The sequence below is a fragment of the Bipolaris oryzae genome (assembly GCF_000523455.1).
Source record: "Bipolaris oryzae ATCC 44560 unplaced genomic scaffold scaffold_20, whole genome shotgun sequence".
NCBI classification, from domain to species: domain Eukaryota; kingdom Fungi; phylum Ascomycota; class Dothideomycetes; order Pleosporales; family Pleosporaceae; genus Bipolaris; species Bipolaris oryzae.
The window spans coordinates 47,158-64,525 of NW_006911296.1; the positions used below are offsets into that span (position 1 = coordinate 47,158).

General features: G+C 51.4%; 7 protein-coding genes across 7 annotated transcripts in view; 2 read left to right on the forward strand and 5 right to left on the reverse strand.

The window, feature by feature from the left end:
- Nucleotides 1-600: 600 nt before the first annotated feature.
- Nucleotides 601-2,627, forward strand: COCMIDRAFT_33783 (uncharacterized protein; the record flags this gene model as incomplete). Its single annotated transcript, XM_007686529.1, has 2 exons — nt 601-950; nt 1,442-2,627. 2 exons carry the CDS (start codon nt 601-603, stop codon nt 2,625-2,627), a joined length of 1,536 nt encoding a protein of 511 aa, XP_007684719.1.
- Nucleotides 2,628-2,777: 150 nt separating this feature from the next.
- On the reverse strand, nt 2,778-4,013 carry COCMIDRAFT_86488 (uncharacterized protein; the record flags this gene model as incomplete). The annotated part of the gene is made up of 3 exons (XM_007686553.1): nt 2,778-2,901; nt 2,955-3,706; nt 3,894-4,013. 3 exons carry the CDS (start codon nt 4,011-4,013, stop codon nt 2,778-2,780), a joined length of 996 nt encoding a protein of 331 aa, XP_007684743.1.
- A 3,505-nt stretch (nt 4,014-7,518) lies between these two features.
- Nucleotides 7,519-10,399, reverse strand: COCMIDRAFT_86602 (uncharacterized protein; the record flags this gene model as incomplete). Its single annotated transcript, XM_007686554.1, has 8 exons — nt 7,519-8,024; nt 8,076-8,733; nt 8,779-9,040; nt 9,095-9,573; nt 9,696-9,770; nt 9,822-9,864; nt 9,958-10,049; nt 10,316-10,399. The coding sequence occupies 8 exons, from the start codon at nt 10,397-10,399 to the stop codon at nt 7,519-7,521; spliced, it is 2,199 nt and encodes a 732-aa protein (XP_007684744.1).
- Nucleotides 10,400-10,857: 458 nt separating this feature from the next.
- Nucleotides 10,858-12,289, reverse strand: COCMIDRAFT_2375 (uncharacterized protein; the record flags this gene model as incomplete). Its single annotated transcript, XM_007686491.1, has 5 exons — nt 10,858-11,280; nt 11,328-11,713; nt 11,763-11,919; nt 11,979-12,186; nt 12,246-12,289. 5 exons carry the CDS (start codon nt 12,287-12,289, stop codon nt 10,858-10,860), a joined length of 1,218 nt encoding a protein of 405 aa, XP_007684681.1.
- Nucleotides 12,290-13,313: 1,024 nt separating this feature from the next.
- On the forward strand, nt 13,314-13,873 carry COCMIDRAFT_86570 (uncharacterized protein; the record flags this gene model as incomplete). The annotated part of the gene is made up of 3 exons (XM_007686555.1): nt 13,314-13,467; nt 13,531-13,641; nt 13,704-13,873. 3 exons carry the CDS (start codon nt 13,314-13,316, stop codon nt 13,871-13,873), a joined length of 435 nt encoding a protein of 144 aa, XP_007684745.1.
- Nucleotides 13,874-14,069: 196 nt separating this feature from the next.
- COCMIDRAFT_33788 (uncharacterized protein) lies at nt 14,070-14,468 on the reverse strand (the record flags this gene model as incomplete). Its single annotated transcript, XM_007686530.1, has 1 exon — nt 14,070-14,468. One exon carries the CDS (start codon nt 14,466-14,468, stop codon nt 14,070-14,072), a length of 399 nt encoding a protein of 132 aa, XP_007684720.1.
- Nucleotides 14,469-16,183: 1,715 nt separating this feature from the next.
- COCMIDRAFT_86586 (glycoside hydrolase family 17 protein) overlaps nt 16,184-17,368 on the reverse strand; it is a gene marked incomplete at both ends in the record, with an annotated part of 1,981 nt that continues 796 nt past the window's right edge. The window contains 2 exons of the mRNA XM_007686556.1: nt 16,184-17,172; nt 17,221-17,314. Coding sequence (XP_007684746.1) covers nt 16,184-17,172; nt 17,221-17,314 — 1,083 coding nt within the window. The remainder of the gene's footprint in view (nt 17,173-17,220; nt 17,315-17,368) is intronic.

A 17,368-nucleotide genomic window follows, 5' to 3' on the forward strand; every position in this document is an offset into this window, starting at 1 on the left:
GGCGGCGGCGTCGAAGCCTCTTGAGGAGAAGAAGAAAAACTCACCCTCGGGCACATCCTCAAGACCTTTGTCAGCCATGATTGCGACTGGGGAAGAGCGACTACTGGTGCTGGACCGTAGTCGAAGAGTTGCTCGTGGCGGGGTTGAAGCGGGGGGATCCTCTGGATGCCGCCGCTATGTAGGAGTGGTTGTTGTGGAAGAAAAAACCAGATACCAGATCCTCTGCGCGAGAATCAAGTGGGTATCTAGGAATGAAGTGTGTATTTTGTGTTGTGGTGGATTTGGTGATGATGAGGGACAGAAGGTGGGTGGGCAGCCGACGTTATAAGCAGGAGCCACCTGAGATTTTTTTCCAGGTGCTAGCGCCAAAATCTCGCTAAGACAAGCCAAAATCCTCGTCGATGCTTGCAGACGTACGAATACACTGGGCTTAGTCGCCCGCAAATAATTGTCTAGAGTACTATTACCCAAGGTCCGCGCCCCAGGCCTGATCAATGACTCCTCCCTAATCCCCCGTGATTGCATCTGAACCTCGGTTTGCGCCCGTGAAGCCGTCTGCGCAGTGTCTACACCAATATTTGTTCCACGCTTTTCTTCACAATGGCCCCCGGCATCCTAGACCCCCCTGGCATCGCGACTGCCGAATCACGGCCCTCGAAAAAGCTCAAGACGTGTGCAGTGGCAACAACCGACTCTGACGATGAGGATGTCGCCGTCGCCGCCACCGCAGTCCCCTCGCATCCCTTGGGCATCAAGCCGGCCGGCAACGCCTATACCGCCCGCGAGAACATCAAGTCAAGATGCGGCCTCTTTGCCAGCCTACCTGATGAGCTGCTGAGCCACATCCTTGAGTCATTCGATGCTGATGTTCTGGTCCGCCTGGGCAGCACCTGCCGTGCCCTCTATGCTTACACCAGACTGGACGAGTTGTGGAGAGCCTTATTCGTCAAGTAAGTATCAACCACGGTCGACACATGCATGTACTATTTTCTTCGGCTCTTGTCATTTTTCTCTGTTACATCTCCACCACGGTTCCCACCAGATGGTATGCAGGAAGGATTTGTTCCCTGCAGGCTGTCTGCGCACGTTGTCTGAGCACGCTGAACGACGTCCGTCTGCTATGACTGTCCCTGGTCGCCTTATTGCTATACAGCTGTAGCCTGCGGAATCACGAGCCCAGTGCGCGAGTAGCGGTATGACTCAACTCGTGAAACCTCCAGCTGTGGACTAGACACTTTGCCTGTTTCTTTGTTTATTCTCACATTTCCTCTATTCAGGATTGGATCGAGGTCGGCCGTTGGCGGTAAGCGTCAACGATTACTGAATCCGACAATCTGATTGGCTGTCCCGTATGAGCTAGCGTGTTTCTTACTTTGAGCCACTTCCCTCTAGTCAAACACTGCCAATAATCCAGCGTACGCAATAGCTAATTTGCCAATAGTTCTCCAGCTGACGACTTTGAATGGCGCGGAACTTGGCGAGCGACATATCTCAAGATTCCCAAGGAGCATGTCACTTCTATTCCCTGCAAAAATCTCTTCTCAGACACTCTGTACCGCCCGTTCCAATGTGCACACACCCCTCTCAACCTTTATGCACTCAACATTCCAAAGCATAATGAGATAGCTCGGCTGTCAGATCTGACTTACGAAGAGTATGCTGAGGCTTGGGTGAACAAACCCTTTATCCTCACCACACCTGTCAAGCAATGGCCCGTGTACGGTACCTGGACGCCAGAATACCTGCTCGGAAAGTTCCCAGAAACAAAGTTCAGGGCTGAAGCAGTCGACTGGCCAATGAAGAAGTACATGTCCTACATACACGACAATGCTGATGAGTCACCCTTGTACCTTTTCGACTGCGCATTTGCAGACAAGACTGGTATCGACATATCAGCGCCACCTCATTCCAAAGAAGCAGCATATTGGAGTCCCACATGTTTTGGCGACGACCTCTTTGGCGTTCTAGGCGAACACCGCCCAGATTGCCGCTGGATGATCATGGGCCCTAAGCGCAGTGGCTCGACATTCCACAAAGATCCCAATGCTACATCAGCGTGGAATGCCGTTCTCACAGGTAGCAAGTATTGGCTCATGTTCCCCGCTGGCCCAGGCATCGAGCCGCCCCCAGGCGTCATTGTTTCAGAAGATCAGTCTGAGGTTACTTCGCCACTTAGCATTGCAGAGTACATGCTGACGTTCCACGAACTCGCCCGCCAGACTCCAGGTTGCAAAGAGGGTATTTGCTATGCCGGCGAAGTATTGCATGTGCCCTCTGGGTGGTTCCACCTGGTGCTTAACCTCGAAGACAGTCTAGCGTTGACGCAGAACTTTGTCCCAAGGAAAAAGCTACCTGATGTCTTGGGGTTCCTCCGCGACCAAAGGGCCGAAGTCAGCGGTTTCGAGGAGGACGTCTGCGATAGGGCTTATGAGCTCTTTGTAGAGAGGCTAGGTGAGCAGCATCCCGACTTGCTCGAGGAAGGCCTTGCGGAGTTGGAGAAGATGAAGACGAAGAGCAGAGGGAAGTGGGAGCAGCTAACCAAGGGAGATGAAGAGGAGCAAGACAGTGGGGGCTTTAGCTTTGGCTTTGGCTTTGAGGGAGATGACGATGATGCTGATATCCCATGAACACTTTAGAAAATGCAAAGTTCATTGAAGTTGTAAATGAAAAAAAAAGTCATATATCTGCGTATTACTATGCGTCTGGGTATCGTACCGTCATGAAATCGTAAATCATAAACGCCATATCGTTCATGGATGTGTCCTCTTCTTCCCCACTCACTTTGCGTGATTAATAATCTCAGCATACATATCCTCTGGCACCTTGCCGGCAAAGCTCATAGCCACACCTATGATCTTCTGAGCATTCAAGCCGGGCAAGTTACGCAGAATAGTGTTGGGACTGTAACCAGGATGTTAGCATGCGTGGAAGAAGAGAAAAGACAGTCATCTTACCTAGGACTAGTCAGAATATCCGCACGAATAACAACCAACTGAGCAACAATGCACAAGATGTTCAAATGCGGACCATATGCAAAAAGAAAGTCCCAAAGCTGCAGAACCTCAGGCAGCGGCGGCGTACACGCACACATGGTCAGCACAGAGGCAAAAGCATAGATTCTCGCCTCCATATGGTGCGCCATGAGGTACTCGTAGAGCTTGGGATCCACAACCTCGAGCACCCTGTCCACAAGCGCCAATCCCTTGTGCACGCCCTCCATAGATCCACGCACGTAACCCGGACACTCTTGCGTAATCAGCTTCTCAAAGCCCGTGAAAGCCTCAACCTCGCTGCGGGCGGCGTACAAGAAAGGTCCGCACAGCACATTCATGCCTTGGACATAGCCAATCTGCTCAGCATCATTCGTCGTTGATGCCTCTGTGCGCGCGCCTCCCGTCCGCGACATCATGGTCGAAGTGTCTGGGCTGCCGCCAAACTCTGATAGCGTGGGGGGCGACTGCCACCCATTGACACGTGCCTCGTGCGCATCGTTGAGCCGCCACGCCACGGCGTTGAGGACCCGCGTAATGCTGTTTTGCGTGACGCGGCGACGGAAGAGGGGATCGCCTTGGAAGGTGCGGAACGTGTCGTTTTGGATTTTCGCATGCGCCGGCGATGCGCCTTGTCGGACGAGGTCGAGGTACACGTCTGTACGGAGCGGCGGCGCGTTGAGCAGGATCAGCCAGATGTAGATGCGCAGTTCAGACTGTTGTACAGCGAACATGACGTTGAATTAGCCTTTGGAGATTCACAGACACACATGGGCTCGAGCGCTTTTTTTTTCTCCATGCTTTGCCCACCCATACAGCCCTGTTCCCTTGTTGTGGCTCTTTCTTTTCGTGGGGCTGGGGAAAGGGGCGCGCGTAGAGCGACCGAGCGGAGTAGCAACGTACCATGCCCTCGCTGTTTGCGGGAATGCCTTTGGTCAGGATTGTGTAACGCAATTCCTGGAGGTACTCCTCCGGGTCGCTTGCAGAAGCTCCCTTGAGGAGCAGCATATCCAAATTCGTCATTCTTGGAAGGGAGGGGGGGGGTGTGAAGAGCGTTTGCAAGCGATTGGACTCGACCCGCGTTTGGAAGTTTGGTTTGGCGTTTCCCGCCTGTCGGCTGGCAACTGTACTACGTAGTAGTCACGGCCTTGGCGCGCCGCCAGCCTCTCATGTGCGTTTCGAGGGTCTCATGTTCCGTTCCGTCTCTGTTTCGTTCTTGCTGTACAGACGGAACGTCTTATTGCGCCTACGATAAGCTTGGTTCTGCTTGTCCTCGATGCTAAGGATTTGCTGCCAATTGAAATATGAAATGCAAAAACAAGAAAAACTGGAATATACTACATCGTCACGTCTTGGCTGTACAAATATCACCTCCACATGCAATGACAAATTCCGTAACAATAATAACAATCTAAAAGACTACCAAGACCACCTATGTAATCACATTTAACCCATGTTAAGTGTATTCCTAATCCCACCCCCAAAGCCAAGTCCAAATTCCAAAAAACCACCAAACTAATAATAGCTCAGAAAGCAAAGTCGAAAACGACAAAATCGAGCATACAAACACCCATACCGCCCAGCTTCCTTCGTGTCGCAGCTGAATGACTCTGCATCCTCGGAACACACTCTCCAAATGGCACACATGTTCATGTGAAATATCAAACCGCTATCGCGAGCCGCCTGCACATATACGCCACAATGCTTCACCAAATCTGGGCGTTTACTCTTACTCGCAACCGTGAAACCCAATGCCCTGTGAGACAGCCTCTACCTCAAAATTTTCTTCTTCTCCCTCCGCCTTACTCCGGCCATGCCGCTTATCGTGGTTTGAAGCCGCGGAGCGGGTGGGCTCTCCGTGCTGACCGAGTCTTGTCGGTAACTGTGTCAGATATGGAGATGTGCAGGTGAGCATTATTTTCACAAAATCTTTATGGACGGGTACAGAGATCAGTTTTTCGTCTGGTTCTTTCACATACGACCATCGGCAGAGTACAGCATTGGGTCTCGTTCGCTCCCCATACATTAAGCCTCTGACCGGCGGACTAGTAGTCAGGTGGGTGACCACTGGCGAATCCCCGCTGTTGTATGTTTTTTTTGCACTTTTGACCCTAAATGTACTTCCAAGTATAGACGTCTAAGGAAGTGCCGTTGATTCAATGGATTCAGACAGTAAGTTTGTCTAGATGTTTATCAGTCTGATAGTAGCATATATATTTCTACATAGAGGTACACGAGTTTAGCTCGTAAAACGTAGAAATATATGAAGCTGGTCTTCGAGAATAAACAAAATCTTCTTCGAATTACTTCTCATTCGTATTCATGCTTCGTCCTTTTCAATATCGGTCTTCGCTGATGTATTACTGATTAAAGTAGGCCATGTGAACAGTAGAGTAATACTATCACAGGAGAACTTCAATTCACCCCACTGCTTCAGCAGTCATGCTTTGTTTGTTCGTTCTTTCTCTGTATTTTCACTGAAAGATATCCCAATGTTTCATAAGTAAGTACGCCAGAGGGTCGTGTGTATTCGAGATTCAGTTTCGGACACTTTTATCGCGGAAGAGTTTACTTGTTATCACGGATAGATCATCCACAGCGCACACGTGCACGTTTGCAGGTTTATTGGAGGCCATTGGGTTGCGTATATGAACGTGGACAAGGATGAGGTCGGGTTTTAGGGATGAGGAGGAATTAGAGTAAATTTTGGTAATGCTCAGTACAGGTGCAATATGTATTAGGAAAGTTACCGGAAAAAACCGAGAAACCAAACACAAAAGACTAGAATAGTTAGATATTCAATTCCAATACCGTATCTCAGCTTTCCTTGCATTACCTACCACATCCACTATTATAGATACTCACTTGATGACAAAATACCTGCATCCAAACCTCTAATTTTTGCAGCCCATGTAACTCCGTAACACCACGTACCATCTACACAAATACGTATAGTACCGAATATCTCCCTATATTAAAAATGGGAATTGGGGTCCTATCTGTGAGGAACCATGTATACATGTATGTGCGTCGAATACCTAATACGTAAACCCAAGAAGCTGCTGAATGCAGAAACCCTAAAGAGTAAGAAAACGAGAACACTTAATTGGATAGATATCACTGTAAAATATATTTTGATGAATTAACCCAGTTCCACTGTATTAGACTACATAACCCAAAAGAGATATCCGTGACATTGTAAAACAGCATCTTGGACCTAGATAGCCATATATCATGACAAAAGTATTAGGCAAGCGCCATTCACTCAATACTCTATCTAACAGAAGCTGCACTGTGTACCTACCAACTACTATAAAATTTCTTAACTTAACATCTATAGCAATAATTCAACATCATAAAACCACATCCATTCTATCCCACATAAAACCTCGCCTTCCACCATACCCCCACCCCCTACAGAACCACAAACACGAAAAAAAGAGACGAGTGTTACACCATACCACTTACCCCCGATCCCACCATCCGATCCCCCTCCGCAACCTTCCAAAAAAAAATCTCTCAAACAATCCTAAGCCCTCACACCTCTCCACCCTCTCGATACTAAAAAAAAACCCCCAACTATTGGATTAATATCTACACTTTTCACTAACACCACACTCGCCCATCCCCCTTCCAATTTCACATCTCACATCCGCCCCCAAATTTATAAACTTCGCCGCTACACAAGTCAGCCTTGCGTTTAACGCTTGGCAACCAACATCGAAACACTACCTTTGACACTATTATAGCTGGGGCTGAAGAAAAAAAGAGGTTCGGGGATATACTAGTACTAGCGGGGAGAGGGGGGGGGGGGGTGAACTAAAGCGTAGTCTGAGCTAAGTACTGTAGTTAGGTGGGTTACTAAAAAAAAAGAGATCCGGGCAAAAGGGGGGAAGAGAGAAAGCTTAAGTAGAAGAAGTGCGTATGTAGCGATGCTTAAGCTTGACGTAGTAAAAAGGAAAAGATTACGAATATGCGTGGATGAAGGGGGAAATTTAGAATGTAAGTAAACGTAAGTATTCTGCTTTACTTGGGTTAAAACACCAATACGAAAGGAAGACTACGTAGAAAGAAAGAAAGAGATATGATAGGATATAACATCTCCCGACTCTCAAAGCATCCAAACAAACTAAACCCCCCACCGTTCTCAATCTTCCGCAATGACATGACCGCTAAAAAAAATCGGAAAAAAAGACAGGTTGAGAAAAAAAACGCCAATGTCCTATATTCATCCCGTTTCCCTGTCACTCCACTCCACCCGTATCCCCCTTCTCTCTCTCTCCAGAGCTTGTAAAAAAAAGGGGGAAGAGAAAGAAGACAAATAAAATAAGTTAATATCACACACGTACACAAACACGCATACCACATCTTAATTCAGCCCTCACCACACACATCTCTCTCTCTCTGTCTCTGTGTCTTTGCATCTTTCTCATATCGTCGGTGGTCCAATAAACCACCGCTCAGCATCCTCATCCACACCCGCATCCGCAGCATCCCCATCCTCACAGTCCTCAAACTCCTCAAACTCCTAATTCGTCGGCTGTCGCGGCAAATGCAAGAAAATAGTACACTTTTCAATCTCGACGTCTTCCTTCTTCGCAGCCGCTGCAGGCGTAGCAGGTGCCGCATTCTCAGCTGATGTTTCTTTCTTTTCCTTCTCCGCGATAATTTCGACTTCAATGCGATTTACGCCGCTGAGGAGTTTGGCTTCGAATAAGGGTTCACCCTTTTTCTTTCCGCCTTCGTAACCGGGGCCTGGGCTGGCGCCGTTGATGCCGGCTGTGACTGGGACGCGGTTTGCTTCAAGAGTCTTGTTGCCGTTGACAGTGACGAAGAGGCGGTACATGCGGTTGGTGAGTGCAATGGGGATTTTGGGGACAATCTGAATGTAGGAATGGGTGGGTGCGACAACCATGGTGGCACTGTACATGGTCTTTTGCTTGTTGGCGAGTATGTTGACGGACCATGGCTTTGATGCGCTCAGAGCGGGATGCGTATTTAGTGTGATTCTGGGTATTAATGCGTCTTGGTAATCTACGCAGTCATTAGTAAAAAAGATGAGTCGTTCCAACAGACTGCACTTACTCTTGAGTGGAGTCTTCCTGAAACAATCAACCCGTTGGACAGGAGGTGCGTGGTAGCTCTGTTGTTGCGGCGGGGGAGCGTAGTGGCCATTCTGCAAACCAAGACCGTTTGGATGTGGACTGCCGCTGTTTGTGCGAGACATGGTATGTGGCGGAGCCATGTGTGGATGCGGTGTTTGTACCGGAACGCTGAGTCGTGAGCTATCGGGCGCGGTGCTCGCAGGCCTTATTGCGCTCAGCGCTGGAGACTGTACATCTTGCTTGACACCGTTGACAGCTGGTGGAGACCCCCCGGTTTTACCTTGGGTAGCAGACAATGGAGCGCTTGCCGAAGCGCCGCCCTTGGGACCAGAAAACGGATTTGCTGATGCTCCAGGCGTTGCTGCTTCGCCAGATGCGGCTCGTGACGACTGGTTCCCCATGCTGTTGAGTACATGTCGTTGCTGCCGTAAGAGAGCGTCGTTGTCGACAATAACACCTGGAGTTGCAGAATCGCGAGCACTTGGAGTATTGGGCTCCGAGCCTGGACTTGGTTTGAGTTTTAGCTTCAATTGCTGCTTGGGAGCTGCTGATGCCGTCGACATGTTAAGTTTGAGCTTCGGCTGTGTTGGCTCGTTGACCTTTGACTTGGCCTCTTCAAGTTTCTTGTAGAAGATTTCCTGGGCAAGTTAGAAAAGACCTCGGTCGGGATGAATCCATCGTACCTCAAGCTCCAATGACAAGTTGTAAATATCACTCCCGTCTTCGTTGTAAATACGAGCATTCTTCCAGATCAAGCTAAATGCGCTTTCAAAAGCATCCCAGCTCTTGAACAGGGTATGGCCTGTAGGAGCTTCGCGACCAACAACGCCCCGTACTTTCTTCTGTATTGCAGACAACGACATGGGATCCTTGATCAGCTGATAGTAGTCCTTCAAGCTCCGTGATGGGAGATTTTGGAAGGGGACGAATATCTGCAGGCCTTGACTAGAAAGTTGTTAGCATTGATGTAACGCAATGCAGTTGAGGTACACTACTTACTCTTCGTATTCGATAATCTCACGAACAATCTGTTCCTGTGCCTGCTGAAAGGTCTTGCCTGTGTACTCTGCGCCATCGTTGTCATCGGGCGCTGCAGACGCCGACTGTCGTAGTTTTGATGGGGCTGGCGTGGCTGATGCTGCAATGGCAGCTGCTCGCCGAGGGCGTTCGACGGTGTCATGTGTAACGGGTGTCTGTGGGACTTTGGGCGTTGATACGACGCGGGGCGATGGTTTCGAGGGAGTGGAGTTGTCTTCGCCAGGAATGGGAGTAGCTACTGCAACATAGTTGCCGTCCCGGTATGCTGGATTGTGCTTCACCATCCAATTGGAGGCTGTCTTGCGTAGGCGCTCAGCATCTTCGTAGATGACTGATTTCTTGTCGTTGTAGGCCTTTGCGTTGTTGACGAGTCGTTTACAGTCGCTCTCGACTTGAGCCAGGCTGGAATATTCTCCATTGAGCAGTTTTTTCTGAGGCGCCTCGAGTCAGCAATCCCGCACGACATGTATGAATAGTAGCCAAGAATATGGAGTGGTGATGTTGAGTTCGAGTTGGTCGTGGAAGCGCACGGCATATGGGTGGAGATTGCACAGGAGCAAACAGCAAGTAAGCGTACCTCGATGGTGTCTATCGCAATGGGCAGTTTGGTATACTCGTAGTAGTCGGGCACTTCGTCCTAGACGCGGCTGTCAGTGTGGGCCCTGACGGCAATGGGACCAGAACATACCCTATCCGGGAGGGTAAGGAAGTGAACTGCTATGGGTCGTCCCCTGCAGGCTGTCAGTAAGAAATCGCGGGAATTGCTCGCCCGAGGGCGTGGAGGCTATGCCATGTGAGACTAGCGACAGAGGCCGAGCACGCACGTCTTGTCTTTTGCCTGCTTCAGGCTGTCAAGGAACTTCAAGCCCGCGGTCGTTGTCGAGGCTACCGTCTCCGAGTTGGCATTGGTGTCGGCCTGCACGCGAGCGGGTCGCTGTCAGTAAAGGTTCGTAGGCTATTCGACCATGGTTCTCCCTGGAGTCCTCGATGCATCGCCGGCGCGCGCGTGGTGTTGGGGGCAGCGAGGAGGGGCCGAGGGAGGTGGTGGTGGCTACTCGTCGAGCCCCCCAGGTGTCGCGCGCTCTTGTCCAAAGCCCATCCCGCATCGCGACCAACACGCCTTGTGCATCTCCAGAACACACCCCGACGATGCATCAACCCTCGCCCATGAACTGCACGTACCGGCCCTTTTTGTCGCTTCGCAGGGCGATTGTCGTGGTCGCTCGCAGCGGCGTTGGCGGCTTTCCGTTTGGCCGCGCTTTCCATTGCCGGTACTTTTGCGATCGCGTAGTCTATCCGAGCGAGGCCCACAAGGTCTCGAGGCGAGTAACGAGTGTGGCGGCGGTGCAGTGAGTTGCGCGTTCAGTCGTCAACCCGGTGGACGCGCCGCAGTGCTCAATCTAGGGTTCTCCCGGCTCTGCCAAGACTACGTGCACGAGCCAGGCAGCGAGTGCATCACAGACGCAACACTGTCGTTGTTGGACACACATCAACCAACAATAGCAACACCAACAAAAACATTCACAACACACATTGTCCCCCCATTTTGGAACTACAAACACTAATATCACCATTCAAGAGCTGCTAGGTGCGGTGTCCTGGCTGCTATCTCTCAGGGGTATACATGGAACAATGAGACCCTCCGCTAATACCGCAGCAAACCCATCATGTATGTTTGTGACAACACCTCAGCAACAAGGAAAAAGGCTGCCCAGCAAGCCACTTTACTTGTTTGCTGCCTCTCCTGCTGTTGCGTTCTTCTCAAACTCTACCCGCGCCTCTTGCTCCTTCATCTCGCGCACCTTGGCAAGCACAACTTCTCGGAAGATGGCTCCCTTTGCGATTCTGCTCAGACGTCCAGGGCCCTTGCCTGTGCCCGACATCTCCTTGTTCTCCAGGCCCTTGCTATCTGAACGCCCGGCAATGGCCTCACCTGCAGCTTCGCGCGCGTTGGCAGGCACGTCGGCCTCGCCAGGCACGTCTTCCTCCTCGTCCTCCTGCATCTTGAGCGCTTCAATGCGATTTGCAAGCTTGACCAATTCGATACCGCGCCTGAGGCGAGCCTTTGCCGCGTATGCCTTGATCTCTGGCACCAAGTTGTGATCCGTGGCAGTTTTTCCACTGAGCCATACGTGCTGGAGGGCAGCCTAAAGATTGTTAGCCGTCAATCGATACTCGAGGAAATCTTGCTCACCTCGCTCGTCGGTCGCTTGGCTGGGTCGGGCTCTAGTAGATTCTTGATAAACTCCTTGGCCTCCGGGCTGACTTCCTTCCAGTAGCGCTCATGGAAAATAACGCGGCCATTCTTGCATTCCTCAATCAAATCCGCAAGATTCTCCGATCGGAACGGTGAGTATCCGCAGAGCAGTGTGTATGTGATGACTCCCATAGACCACATGTCGACAGGCTTTCCGTGGCCCTTCTTGAGCATCACCTCGGGAGCAGCGTATCCGAATGAGCCAGCCATGGTAGTTAGGACTTCGGTCTTGGAGTCGAGCATCTTGGCGATACCGAAATCAGCAAGTACGAGGGATGAGTTTTCGTCGCGTGTGAGATAGAGGAGGTTCTCTGGCTTGAGATCTGTCTATCCTTAGTATTGCTGTGGTGAGCCAGCGGGTGCACGACAAACCTCTGTGTACAACATTGTTCTTGTGAAGATAGTTGACTGCATCGAGTACCTGTCGAATCGTCTCGGCGGCGTCCTTTTCTGTGAACTTTCCCTTTTCACAGATGCGGTCGAAGAGCTCTCCACCAGTTGCCAATTGGGTCACAATGTAGTATTTGTCCTGGGTGGAATGTTAGCTTGCTGGCCTGGCCTGCCCCACGTCCTCATTAGCATGCCTACCCTTGACTCGAACCAGTCGTGAAACTTGACAATGTGCGGGTGCTTCATGCGCTGCAGCATCTCCAGCTCGTCGTAGACCATCTGCTCGTTTCCGCGAACATTCTTCTTCAGGATGATCTTGACGGCGACCTTGCCCTCGGGACAGTCGGCCTCCCTGACAATACCGTACGTTCCGGCGCCCAGTGTCTTTCCGAAGCGGTATCGTGACCTGCAATTGGTAGGTTCAGTAAGGGTGCAAGCGGGCGCGGGGTATCAAGAAGCACCCACTTGCGGTCATAGCTGTCGGGCTGGCCGTGCAGCTTGTTGAGCATGTTGGTCACTGTGCACGTAGTCAGTTCAGACAAGCAGCTTGCAGCGCAATGCAGAGAATGGGCACATACTCATGATGGGCAAGCCGGTGTGCAGTTGTACGACTGCGGCGGACGTGTTTTGGGGCGGAAGGTGAAGATTGGGGGTGCCTATCGGGCGCGTCCAGCTGGCGGGGAGGGTGGGTGAGGGGTAGGTATCAACAGATACGTAGGAAGCAAGGCGTTCTGAACGAGGAAAAGAGCGGGCGGCAAAGGAAGAAAAGAAGTGGTGGAAAAGGAGGCACAGGCTGAGCTGGGTCAGCAACAACAAGTCCAGGGCCTGTCTGTTTCCGGACGAGCTGGAGTTGCACCTGGACCGACGGTGGGGGCAGGCGCAAGCGCACCTGAAAGTCGTGTCCGCCTCGTGGCCTGTGGCTGACTCTGTGAGGCGCAGCACCGCCTAGCTGCCTAACCTAACCATGTCTATACGTTCGTACCAATACTCGCGGTGTCTATGTATATCCCGCTGCCGCTGCTTCCTGATTGCCATGTAGTGTATGCAAGGCTGCATTGGCACTGCTGACGGCCCTGCTGTGCACAATTGAGGACAGCAGCCCGTTTGGCGAATCTCTGCTGTCAGCCGCCATCGCTCTCCACTGTGGGCGGCTCCTCCTGTCATCTCTAGCACCCAAAGCATGGGCCTTACCGAATCCACTCGAGGCACATCTGGCGCACCTTCATGGATCTGTGTCGCCAGTAACAGCAAAAGAGGGCAATACATCATAGGGAAAGAACGAGACGTCAGTCTAGAGCAGGGAGGAACCACCAAACGGCCGGATCTAAGGGCCGACCCTGGTCGTGCAGCGGGAGCAAGCCTGACAGGTTTGCATGTGCGATTCCTACGTCATGCCGTTTGGCCCATACATAAAATCAGGGTCTTGATCAACACAGACAGCCATCTCATTTCTTCAGCATTCTCCAACCTCTCTCCAGCAGCAGTAATTTGTCTATAATCCTCACCTCACAAACACACTCTCAACTCTCAACCATGGCTGTCAGCTTCCTCGCCGTCTTCGCAGGCCTCATCGCCTTGACCGCAACCTACCTGTATGTTTTCGGTATCTCGCCTGAGCTAAAGCGCAAGATGGAGCGCCAGGCACTCAAGACCATGGGCGAGAACAAGATGTCTTACATGACCAAGGGTAAGCCGTGACATGCTTTCACTTCTCTTTTGCTACTGCATGGGATACACTGACACCTTGCAGATGCCATCGACAAGGTTCCTGCCTCCGACCAAGAGAACATTAAGAGCCTCAAGAAGGGCCTCGGCAACATTGCCGGTGGCGCTACCCAAAACCCCCTTGGAGAGCAGACCGGTGAAGCTGCGGACACTCTCACGCGTCCCTTTACTGGTCGCTAATGTCCCTTCTTTGTACAGTTCACGCAGTCACCCAAGCCAGGGATTCGGCGTCGAACTCTACTAAGAACGTGTGGCTTGACTGGGACACCGTCCAGAGTTACCCTAAAGCTGCGCTTGACCGTGTCTCGGCAATGACAAACAAGGCTCAGGATACCGCTCAGTCTTATGTTCCAGAGAAGGCGGGGTAACGGCGTGATGATTTTTGGGCGGATGAGCGGCTGGTTATTCTTTGATGAGCGTTCTCGTTGTCCGGATATGATTCTGACGCATCTCTTTTCTTCTTCAGGTGGCTACAACCACCTCTCACGACCTCGATGACCCCTTTGTAATAACACTCAATATCTCATAAACCTCAACTATTCAATCAATGTCTCGATCTCACGTTCATCTTCTTATTGTTACCCCACCATTCCACACTAACCAAGCAACGCCCTCCCAGCACAGCACAATCCCCCAGAAAACAGCCTGAAATGCAACCTTCTTCGTCTTGTGCTGAAAATAATGCATTCCCGCCAGTGCACCCGGCCACCCCCCAACAAGCGCCAGCGTTTGCAATGTCGTTTCTTTGACCCTCCACTCCATGTTGCGTGCCTGCATCTTGTCATACCCATAAAACAAAAACGTAACTCCATTAACAATACAGGTGTATAGAACCGCATACAATGGAAACCGCGATAGAGTGTATAACCGCGCGAGCGTAGCAGCGGGGAGAAGCAGCGACGCCACACCAGCGAGCGTTGCTACTGTCCAAGGTCGATGCCGGGGCTTGGCTCGTGGTACCATCTTCGCGTATATATGTACGTGGATATTAAGTCGTAGTTCTAAGAGGGATATGGTATGGATGGATGGCTGAACATGAATGTTTTGAGCAGACGTTTGGGCGGGGGAAAAAGCAAGGCTACGATGGCGCTGTTTTCTAAGCGACAGGCGACTCGCATGCCCTGTCGATCTCCCGGTTTGGCGAGTTGCAGGGGCGCTTGGGCGGATGGGGGTTAGTATGGATGTGAGTAGTGGACTTTTGACTTGGAGGTATCGTGACTTTTTGCCTGACTATATGATGTACGGAAGATCCCTTTTTTTCTGTTCTTTCTTGGTATTATTTGGAATAGATGTTGTGTGAGTTTGCTGGTGTCGTAAGGAAAAGTATGTGGCATTGATGAATGTGTTTATCACGCCAGCGAGAAGCATCAATAGAAGTCGTCTATCGGGTCTTGTTCAAACTGCAAACATCTACATGCAACCACAATATTTTGATGTGTACGTGCCTCCCTATTGTCGGTTCCCTGCCTCACAATGAATCCTTTGTAAACACACACACACACACACATGCTTGCACCTTCCTCGGCCCGTCCCGCACCTTCCTGCATTTGCATTCCACCCAAGCCACACCTGTAATTTCACCTTCCGCCACTTGATTCCACTCTCATCAATCCGACACATCGGTCGTTGAATCCCAGTTTAGCCATATCAACATACACGATCCCGGTAAGACTACAACTCACACATGACGCTGGGCCTAGATCACCTCTACTCGCGTAAAAAACCGCATATACGTCCGTACGCTCATCTACTCACGCTGACGTGTAAGTAGACCCCGTACTAACAGCAAGTACCAGCCTCATCAAACATTAAGGCCCGACTATCTGGGTACGCCGAAGCAATCCTTTGAGGTATTATTCGGGCTACCTACTGACGCCCAAAGAATGGCATGGTTACGGAAAGATGAATGCACTCGGATACCGTATCCCCGGAACGACAGTAAAGCCGGCTGACAGCGCTACGAGCCGGAAGAAACAAAACAAAACATGCCGGCGGATAGCATTCGACAAACTGGCATATTACGACCTCATCCTCTGCACGGATGCTATGTTTAAATGATGCAACGACAGTTTGACACTAACATGCTCGCATTTACAACAAACGCAGGCAAGCCTAGGCACGATGGAGGGTCTTAAACATTATGAAGGGACCATCGAGCTCCTTGGTTTAATTTGCGAAGAAAACGCCACTTACTACTTTCTTACGGGCCGTAATAATCCCTGTGCGGAGATCAAATTTCCGAGTCACCCGAAGAAGAAAAGAAAAAGAAGCACCCGATCAGGACTATGACAATTCCAGCGTGTAGGGTCGTTGATTGGCAAGACAAACAAACAAAGAAAGAAAAAAAAGCTTGTTTGCAGAGGGATGGATAGTATCGGGATGAGATTTGTTCCGTTCTACTCCTAGGTATAAGAAATTAAACACTAAATCAGCTACACTTGCAAGCCCAACCACATACAACACCTCCTCATCCTGGGTCGACATTGCCAAGTCCGCATAGTGTGCAGACAAAAGCGGCAGGCAAGACTATTCAAACAAAGGGAAGAAATGATAAGACACATGATGGCGTGAAGAATACAGCGAGTAACAAGCTGCTAGATAAATGTTGTGGTGATGCGCTACGTGTAACAATACATATGGATATATTATCTTGCCCTCTTTACAAAGGTTTGCTTGACTTAAGCAAGGACATCAACACAGCCAAAGTGCTGCTCAACACCATAGGCACCAGCGGGCTTCCAGGTGTCGTCCTGGAAGGAGAAAACACTAGCCTTGCTACCGACAGCCTCCTGAATCTTCTGCATAGCAGTGCGCTGAGCGTCGTGGCTAGCGACGGCCATGCCGTTAGTCTGACCCTGCGAAGGCCATCCGATCTCGCCAATGTAGGCACCGCGGGCGGCAGCGCCGGGGCATACCTTGGAGGCCTGCTCAAGCTGCTGGGCGGCAAAGGAACCGGCCATCTCAGCAGTGACGGACTGGGTGAAGTAGGGCTGGACCTGGCAGACGAAGACGTCGATGTGGTCGCAGAGGGCAGCACCCTTGGTCTCCCAGACGTCGACGGGCTCGGTGGTGGTGACGGGGACGGTGGAGGGGAAACCGGCGCCACGGAGCTCGTCGCGGACGTGGTCGATGTAGGAGGCGAGTTGCTCGGGCTGGCAGTTACCGTTGAACATGCACTCGTTGCCGACGATGACCATGGCGATGCTGTCCTTGGGGGCCTTGTTCTTGATGTCCGAGAGCTGCTTGTTGGCGTATTCGGAGAAGCAGCCCTTGTCGCCGGCCTCGAGGAAGATACCGTAGATGATCTTGAGTCCGTGCTTCTGACACTCGGGGACAACGTTCTCGAAGACACCGCAGTCGGTGTTGTAGGCGCGGATGGTGGTGAAGCCGAGACCAGCAATCTTTGCGATGTCAGAGGCAACCTCAGCAGCTTCCTTGCACTGGCCGGATTGGGCGTAGGGAGTGTAGGTAATGGACCACTTGTCGCCGTTGGTTACAATGTTACCGTTGCCACCGGATGGCTTGGTGGGCTTGGGCTGCACACTGCTGCTAGAAGGAGTAGGCTTGGGCTTGTTGACATCTGGGACAGAGGGAGTCTGAGCAGGCTTGCTCTCCTTAGGAGGCTGGGGAACACCGGGGTAGGAGGGCTGGCTCTGCTGGGGGACAGCTGGGGTGCTGGGCTTGGGAGCCTCAGGCTGAGGGGGTTGAGGAGTACCTGGGTAGGCAGGAGGCTGGCTCTGCTGGGGGACACCAGGAGCAGGGCCGGTGGGCTTGGGAGTCTCCTCGGAGCAAGAGGTGGAAGCTGGGACCTCGGGCTTAGGGGGCTGGCCTCCCTGAGGGTATGTAGGAGGCTGGCTCTGCTG